This window comes from Oncorhynchus keta, chromosome 2 (genome assembly GCF_023373465.1).
Source record: "Oncorhynchus keta strain PuntledgeMale-10-30-2019 chromosome 2, Oket_V2, whole genome shotgun sequence".
Classification (NCBI taxonomy): Eukaryota; Metazoa; Chordata; class Actinopteri; order Salmoniformes; family Salmonidae; genus Oncorhynchus; species Oncorhynchus keta.
The window spans coordinates 25,102,589-25,111,956 of record NC_068422.1 but is presented as its reverse complement, the minus strand read 5'-3'; the positions used below and the strand labels follow the sequence as shown (position 1 = coordinate 25,111,956).

Here is a 9,368-nt window from a genome sequence, read left to right as displayed (position 1 = left end):
GCGTTAATGCTTTAGCATTAAATGTGTGAGACTGCGATGCACAGTAGCCTGATGAGCTACTCTGCAGATCTCTTCAGGCCACTTTGCCAAAGTAAGGTTTCATAAAACAACCAGGTAGACGAACACTTTTTAAAACGGTGGTAACCTGAGAAGGGGGATTTTAAGCTTATGCGCAAATTTAAGTGGCAAGTTTCGAGATTGCAAGAGCAATTTACATGTTTTATTTATTTAACTAGGCAAGTATTGCAAGAGCAATACAAAAAGCAATATGTTATTTAAATTATAGATGTTTTAGAATACGGACAGAATATGTGCACAATACCATTTGAAGAACATATGGAATTATTTTCTGCATACAGCTACCACAGGAAAACCATGGCACCTAATTGTAAACTTTTTACCCGAGCCACAGCATCCGCTATCAAAAATAAGTCACTCAAGTACCATCACGCTACCATAAACCATTAGTGATCGAACCTTCCATGACTTCAACTGAATTACATGAATTCTTGGACAGCCTTTGTTACAAAAAAAAGTTAAAGTAGTATACAGTTACATAAAGGTGTAAGTATTAATAGCTCAATTTGTCCCTGAACCATTTACTACAGTGGGCTAAAACAGGGTCACAGTGTTTCTTGGTAGTCTTAAACAAATCTACTTTGAAACAAAAGTATACACCTCACACACATGGATACTGGCTTAAAAACAATACACCTGTACCATGTTAGATATAGAGAGGAAATGTATTCCATTTTGAGTTTGCATCCCAATATTACACATTTATATACACATCACAGAAGACTGAACTATAACAAAATCGTTTGACATAGAAACACAGAACGTTTGGCATAAAAAAGTGTTTATTCATTATGAAAAATCTTAACATTCCACCCATAAGGCCATTAGGGAATTTGACTGCAGAAAAAAAAAAAAATGACTGCAGAAAAGGCACCATTACTTTCCCATGGCCTACCCATTTAAATTCACAATGCAGGTCCCTCTCCTCTGGGTCTCTAATTGACTACATTTAGCCCGCAGAGCTTGTTACAGAGCAATGGGAGAGAGGGGTGATGAGCTTGTACAGGCGAGGGCAGAGTGAGTGAGAGGGTAGATTGTATAGGGCACAGTGAGAAGGATGGAGGAGAACACAAACACCATTACTGAAACATCTAGGAGGGGGGCATAGGGTATTGTGGACATGGAGTAAATTCGAAAGGATAAGAATCACAAGGCAGTGTTATAATTAATATTGTGCTGCATTTATATTATAATGCAGGTCCATAAGCCATTATCCAATTTGATCAAGCATTAAACACAGTCCATCTTGATTAGTTTGTACATTAATTACAAGCCAATATATCCATCTACAAACCAAAAGCGGACATGTTTTGGGAGGAGAAAATGCTTGACATTATATACCAGCTTAGGCTGTGGAAAACTCCAGGAAAAACCTAAATAAAATTGCATCCAGTGACCTTGAACACAACCTTGTATATGCCACTTCACACAAGGGTTTAAATAAAGACAGGGTTTTGCCTAAGCAGTGCAATTGTACACTGGTAAAGATCCATGGGCTACTTAAGAGTAGATAGTCATGCTAGATCTCTGGGCTACTTAGAGTAGATAGTCATGCTAGATCTCTGGGCTACTTAGAGTAGTCATGCTAGATCTCTGGGCTACTTAGAGTAGATAGTCATGCTAGGTTTGTCTGGAGTGAAATAGGCATAGAAGCTTGTAAGCTCAACATGAACTACATATAGTATATTCAAATCTCTCAACATTGAGCACATTTATAAACATGAAACTAACATAATTGATCAAATTTGACAAGTTACACTGTGCAGAATTAACTGATATTGTATATGTTGTGGGCTGATGTGAATTGAATAACCAATAGAGTAAGTATGTGATAAAGATTTGAAAGAAATATTAGCAATTTCCACACCACTTTGGTTATGGGCAACTAACATTTTTCACCTGTAATTTAGCCAAGAGGTCTACAAGACAGTGTGGGCTTTGGGTAACTTGCATCCAGCGTATTCCAAGGCAGTGCAATACAACTTGTGTTTTGTGTTTACTTGTATCCATCCCTTGTTCTGGTTTTCAAGGGAAATGGAAAGAGAGCCTGTAACAACTTCCACTTTTGGACGTTACAAGGCAACACTAACTTAATTCCTCCTCAACATTTACTGGATTGGTTGAACAGTGCGGAAGAGGAACTTCACCGACAGTGTTTTTAATTTTCTGGTCATAAACCAATGAGCAGGCAATGGGCCTCGCAATGGGCCTCGCAGAAGAGAAAAAAGGGAGGTAACACCATTTCCAAACAGACTATTTCAAAAGCACCAATGTCAGCTTTCAAACAGGGAGAAAAACTGTAGATACATCACAGCACTGAATTAGAAAGAGCATCCAACTGTTCCAAAGTTCAGGTTTGAGAATTGTAGTCCCACTGTTGGTAAATCCCAAGATTAAGGTTAAGGTCAAGATTCATCTTTTGCTTGTTATTGTGTTGCATTTGTCAACCAACAAATAAGAACCAAAGAGAAGATCTTCATATTATTCAACTTTATTACTACGTACATGTAAAACAGAGGACAGCGTTGAACATTTGAGAAGAATAGAAAATCATTATTCTTGGTAAAAAAACATTTGACTGGATGGGAGCTTATTCAAATCTACATAGTAAGGAAATGTTATCAGGCATCTTGGAAGAAAGAATCCAGGTCCTCTGTTATTTCTGCTGCCACCTCCTGAGGGAGGTTCCCTGGTCCTGGTGTTTGGTGAGGGGACGGGTTGGGGGGTTTGGTGGCAGGGTTGTCTTCCCGCTTCACTTCCACCTTCACCCCAGCCCCGGGACCGCCTAGCAGCTTCTGGCTCTCCATGAAGTACTGGTTGGGGTGATTGAGTGAAAACCCAGAGTCCTCAATCTGGACACAACAGAAACAAGTTAGGTGTCAGACGGTAAAAAGAATACCTTGGACAGAAGTGTCAGAAAGACAACTCTGCTTCAGTTATTTAACTAAAATGGCATTGTTCTGGTGTTCTGAACTGATGCAATTCCTCCCTCCTATTTCAAGCCAGACAGTGTGATTGGGAGGGAACACACCGGCTTTAAAAACAAGTCTCCCTGAATAAGGTGTCAGCATGTTTCAATTCGGCTGGCGCCTCGCCGAACCGAACAAGTGTGCTCGCATACTCCCTTAAAAGACCTTCGCTTGAGAAACAAGAAAAAGAGCAGCAATAGTACTGTTTGTCCATTTTGAGTCGCCGTAGCCAGTTTACACCTTAAAATAGTCTAAGATATTTTAAATAGACTAAGATATTTCCATTCATTTTGACGTTTTTGGCGAAGAGATCTTAGTCTGCCAATTTTACATCTAACTAAGATGTTTGGTGCAGTATTTCTTAATTAAAAATGTTAAACTAGTATTGATCTCCCTACTGACCAAATGTCGTCATAATATATGTACGAACTCTTCCGAACTGTTTAGACTCCGAAGCGTGAGGGTAATTTAGGTCCCTCTCCTGCCATCACCTTGAGATCATTGTTCAATTCCTTTGTCTAGCGAGGCAAATACAAGCTGACTGCTCGACTGTATTTGAACCAGCGTGGGTCCACACGTACAACTACATATCTCAGCAGTACTTGATGGGAATAAACTCCTTACACAAACATCAAAAGAAACAAGTACCCTACTCATTTAAGAAGAGAAAAAACCCCATCTAATTTATCTTGTTAACTGTTCTGTCTCTGCTCACTGTCTGTGCATTAAACTTATTAAAGAGTGGAAAAATCTCAGAGCCACAGGTTTCACGAGTACAGAACTGTGCAATCCATTACACCCGGATCTGTCTCAGCATTACCACATAGCACTTGGCCTTCTGGATGTGACAAATGACAAATGCATAAACATGAAACAATCCGAACCCAAGATCAGAAACAAATCAATCTTTGAATAATTTTGCTGCTGCAGCACCCTCCTGCTCCCATAATCTGGGGTGAAGCATCTCAGAGCTTGCCATTTCATTACTCTTTCTATTGTTTGATTTATTGCTCCTGTGTAAATATTTAATCAGTGAAGTATTATATTTTGACCTTTAATAAACGCTGCCAAGGAGGGAGGAACAACAGATCTATCTGTACAAATCCACAGATCTGGAACCAGGTAGGATATTAGGGCGATCATACAACATGTATTGCGATTCTATAGGTTTAAAAAAAAATACAGGCGTTTTGGCGCAGGTACAACTGACTAGCGCTAGTCGGTTGTACCTGCAGTAGCAAAAAAAAGAAGGTAAATATCAATAACATTGCGAAATGTGACTATCAATTTTGACCCCCATCACTATAGGACGTGGCAGATACTTAATTCTCCCAGTGGCAGGTAAGGGAGAAACGAGTTAGTAGTCTTTGTGCCCCATGACGACAATCATTTAAAGATTAGGGGTCGTATATTGGTGGGATTGCCCATACCCTCCACACAAAATAACTATTCTTTCACAATGCGTATTAATGTCAAACATGCAGTTTGGACGACAGGACTAAAATATGACTCCTGAATGTCATAAATGTGGATTCTTCATTTCGGAGGTGGTGGGGGGTTCCATTTATCTTTCAAAGGCTGTTAGAGCACGCTGTTTATCAGAGCTGCCATCTTATTTATTCCAGGGGAATTATCCCTGGGACCCTCTGACTGTACAGCTCCAGGCTATTAGTCAGCACCTATGACCCAGAGCACCGTTTCATTCCTCCAGAGGGTCCAATGAATGATGATCTTGGAAAGCAATGACAGAGTTTACTGAAACACCATTAGAGGCATTTAAATTGTTCTCTGTGACAATGTGAGTATATTACAACAAGGAGAAACAAGCCCCACAAATATTAATCATAACCCGTAGGTTAATTACCAAACGGATAAATTGCAATCGTGGAGTAGATTAAGGACATCTATGATACTATCGAGTCTAGACATATACAGTTGAGGTCGGAAGTTAACATACACCTTAGCCAAATACATTTCAACTCAGTTTTTCACAATTCCTGACATTTAATAAGTAAAATCCCTGTTTTAGGTCAGTTAGGATCACCACTTTATTTTAAGAATGTGAAATGTCAGAATAATAGTAGAGAAAATGATTTATTTCAGCTTTTATTTCTTTCATCACATTCCCAGTGGGTCAGAAGTTTACATGCACTCAATTAGTATTTGGTAGCATTGCCTTTAAATTGGTTAACTTGGGTCAAACGTTTTGGATAGCCTCCACAAGCTTCCCACATTAAGTTGGGTGAATTTTCTGCCCATTCTTCCTGACAGAGCTGGTGTAACTAAGTCAGGTGTGTAGGCCTCCTTCCTCGCACACGCTTTTTCAGTTCTGTCCAAACACTTTCTATGGGATTGAGGTCAGGGCTTTGTGATGGCCACTCCAATACCTTGACTTTGTTGTCCTTAAGCCATTTTGCCACAACTTTGGAAGTATGCTTGGGGTCATTGTCCATTTGGAAGACCCATTTGCAACCAAGCTTTAACTTCCTGACTGATGTCTTGAGATGTTGCTTCAATATATCCACATAATTTTCCTCCCTCATGATGCCATCCATTTTGTGAAGTGCACCAGTCCCTCCTGCAGCAAAGCACCCCCACAACATGATGCTGCCACCCCCGTGCTTCACGGTTGGGATGGTGTTATTCTGCTTGCAAGCACCCCCCTTTTTGGAGAAATGTCCTCTGGTCTGATAAAACAGAACCGTTTGGCCATAATGACCATCATTATGGCAAAACAGTTCTGTTTTATCAGACCAGAGGGCATTTCTCCAAAAAGTACTATCTTTGTCCCCATGTGCATTTGCAAACCGTAGTCTGGCTTTTTTTATGGCGGTTTTGGAGCAGTGGCTTCTTCCTTGCTGAGCGACCTTTCAGGTTATGTCGATATAGGACTCGTTTACTGTGGATATAGCTACTTTTGTACCTGTTTCCTCCAGCATCTTCACAAGGTCCTTTGCTGTTGTTCTGGGATTAATTTGCACATTTTGCACCAAAGTACTTTCATCTCTAGGGGACAGAACGCGTCTACTTCCTAAGCGGCATGACAGCTGTGTGGTCCCATGGTGTTTATACTTGCATACTATTGATTGTACAGATGAACGCGGTACTTTCAGGCGTTTGGAAATTGCTCCCAAGGATGAAACAGCCTTGTGGGGGTCCACAATTTTTTTCGGAGGTCTTGACTGATTTCTTTTGATTGTCCCATGATGTCAAGCAAAGAGGCACAGAGTTTGAAGGTAGGCCTTGAAATACATCCACAGGTACACCTCCAATTGACTAAAATTATGTCAATCAGCCTATCAGAAGCTTCTAAAGCCATGACATAATTTTCTGGAATTTTCCAAGTTGTTTAAAGGCACAGTCAACTTAGCATATGTAAACTTCTCACCCACTGGAATTGTGATACAGTGAATTATAAGTGAAATAATTTGTCTGTAAACAATTGTTGGAAAATTACTTGTGTCGTGCACAAAGTAGATGTCCTAACCGACTTGCCAAAACTATAGTTTGTTAACAAGACATTTGTGGAGTGGTTGAAAAATGAATTTTAAAGACTCCAACCTAAGTGTATGTAAACTTCCGACTTCAACTGTAGGTCTTGTAAGTAAGGCAAAGAAGTTGAGTAGAGCTGAAGCTCTGATGGGAGTATTACCTCAACCAATAAAGATAATTTAGGCTGGTAACCAGAAACAATGTGACCCACCCACCCAAGGGTGTAGCTAGGTCCCTGCAGACACATTGTCCTTTGCTTGGCTGGAGAAGTGTTTTTGTCAAGAAGCAAAGTGACTTTCATCAGACTGACTTTCAAAGTGAATTTTGGCTCTAACTCTGAAACTGGCAACAAATGGGTCTTGTGAGGTCTAAAGTTTCAATGGGCAATGATGAAATGGAGTTTTTAAAAAAAGAACACGACTATCATAAACGTGCCGAAAAAAGGCTAGGTAATCTAAAACCTTATTAAATCACAATCTTTTTTTTATCATAAATCTGTCCTTTAAAATATTTTTGGGATTACGGTATAAAGTGCTTTACATGTACTTTTCCTGGGTTATCAGATTGAAATGTGATCCGAGGATATTAGCTTCTCAGAATAAACTTTGCACCAGAGCGATGGCAAACATTCTGAAAAGTTTACCTCCAACATTCACATCAAAGACTGCTCCCATCTCTCCTTCCCCAACTCAGTCAAATTAAACTGTCACATAGCAGATAGTCAACATTTACATCTTGGTGCTACGTGCCCACATTCTCATCAGGATTCTGTCACTTCAGCTGCGTTGAACGCTGAGGGACAGGGGCACGTGTTAAAGAACTAATCCTGACTGACATCTCTAGATTATTGCTTTCTCACTGAAAACCCCCCCCGAAAAAACCCTGCCATCTCTCTCCCCAGTCCGTCAGTCTGTAGAGTTTCCAATTTAAATACAATAAACAGTGCAGCACGGAAAATCACGCGAATTGTCAACACGTATCGGAGACGCGCTTCCACTCATTTGCTTTTCCCAATAGCACTGACCCAAAAAAATACTTTTATGGGTTGCTGGAAATAACACAGACGTATGTAAGCAATTGCTATGATCAACGTGCATAACAGCAACCCCTTACAAGACAAACAGCAATAAGAACAAGTTCTACCCTGATTATTTCCCATACATTTGTTCTCCCTGCTAAATAAGGCCTGAATATTAAAAGCCTCGAATGTGACTGAAACTGCTGATCTAAAAGGTTCTCCACTAAAAAGGTATTAGATCAAATAAATGTCATTTATTAGGGGCTAAATTCATCTAAAGTGCCATAATTAACCCATACAAGTTAAACGGACATGACAGCTAATGATGGATGTGTTTTCCAGAGCTGGAGGCCCCTCCCTCCAGAGGCTTCATGCATATCCTGCGGGGCCCTCCCTCCGGTCCCCACAATAGCAGGCAGGCAGGCCACCCCAATTACATCTGGCCCCAAATGAAAGCCGTCCTTACGATGTGCGTCAGTTCAAAGTACTTCTGGCAGGCCAGCTGATAGTGCATTCCCTTGACCAACTCCAGGATCTGAAAACAAGAAAAGAAAGCATGGGGAATACAGAGATTAAAGAGGTGTTGGGGTAAGAGAGATCTTGAAATATGATTTGCATACAACAGGAATGTTGTTGTGTAAGAGCGGATTTGACGTTAACCAATGGTGACTAGCAGTTATAGATGGGTTAGCTGACAACATCACAAAAATGTGTGCTCTTCCACGGGGTAGAAGTCAGCGTGTTGTTGTGATTCTGAATGGCCAGACTATTAGCAAGAATGACAAGAAACTGCCATGTGGGGAATCTTAAGTGGCTCGTTGCAGATAGTTTCATATTGTTCTTGATACCATGTCCTGTTTTGAGGTGTTTTGACTGGTTTCATGTCAATGCTAATATGGCAAAAAAATTGCAAGTTAGCTAACCAACAACTGTAACAATGTATTTGAGAAACAAGTGCTCATTGTGCAAATGTATTGATGTTTTCAATAAACATTGGAGACTATACATAGCTTACATGTTGTCAACAATTTAGGCCATTCCTTATGTTTTGCCCCATAGTTGCACACTCGTTATTTCTGTTGCTGAACAACCCGTCTATATGCAGTTTAAGGAACAACTTTGCACGATGGATGAAGTGCTTGTGTTAAGGCCCTTGTGTTTTGTGGGTGCTAATTATGGAGCGACATCATAGTGCAGCTTTATAATTAGGCTCAAAGTATTACTGGAAATATACTGAACACAAATATAAACGTAACATGTTGGTCCCATGTTTCATGAGCTGAAATAAAAGATCCCAGAAATGTTCCATACGCACAAAAAACATATCTTATTTTTTTTGGCACAGATTTGTTTACATCCCTGTTAGTGAGCATTTATCCTTTGCCAAGATAATCCATCCACGTGACAGGTGTGGCATATCAAGAAGCTGATTAAACAACATGATCATTACACAGGTACACCTTGTGCTGGGGACAATAAAAGGCCACTCTAAAATGTGCAGTTCTGTCACAACACAATGCCACTGATGAGGGAGCATGCAATTGGCACGCTGACTGCAGGAATGTCCACCAGAGCAGTTACCAGAAAATTGAATGTTAATTTCTCTACCATAAGCCACCTCCAACGTCATTTTAGAGAATTTGGCAGTATGTCCAACCAGCCTCACAACCGCAGACCATGTGTATGGCGTCATGTGGGCGAGCGGTTTGCTGATGTCAACATTGTGAACAGACTTCCTTATGGTGGCGATGGGGTTATGGTATGGGCAGGCATAAGCTGCAGAAAACGAACAAGTACATTTTATCGACAGC

General features: G+C 40.4%; 1 protein-coding gene across 1 annotated transcript in view; it reads right to left on the bottom strand.

The window, feature by feature from the left end:
- Positions 1 to 2,553: 2,553 nt before the first annotated feature.
- Positions 2,554 to 9,368, bottom strand: part of prim2 (DNA primase subunit 2) — a 114,207-nt gene continuing 107,392 nt past the window's right edge. The window contains exons 13-14 of the mRNA XM_035793991.2: positions 8,024 to 8,092; positions 2,554 to 2,930 (exon numbers count right to left, since the gene is read on the bottom strand). Coding sequence (XP_035649884.1) covers positions 2,700 to 2,930; positions 8,024 to 8,092 — 300 coding nt within the window. The 3' untranslated portion in view covers positions 2,554 to 2,699. The remainder of the gene's footprint in view (positions 2,931 to 8,023; positions 8,093 to 9,368) is intronic.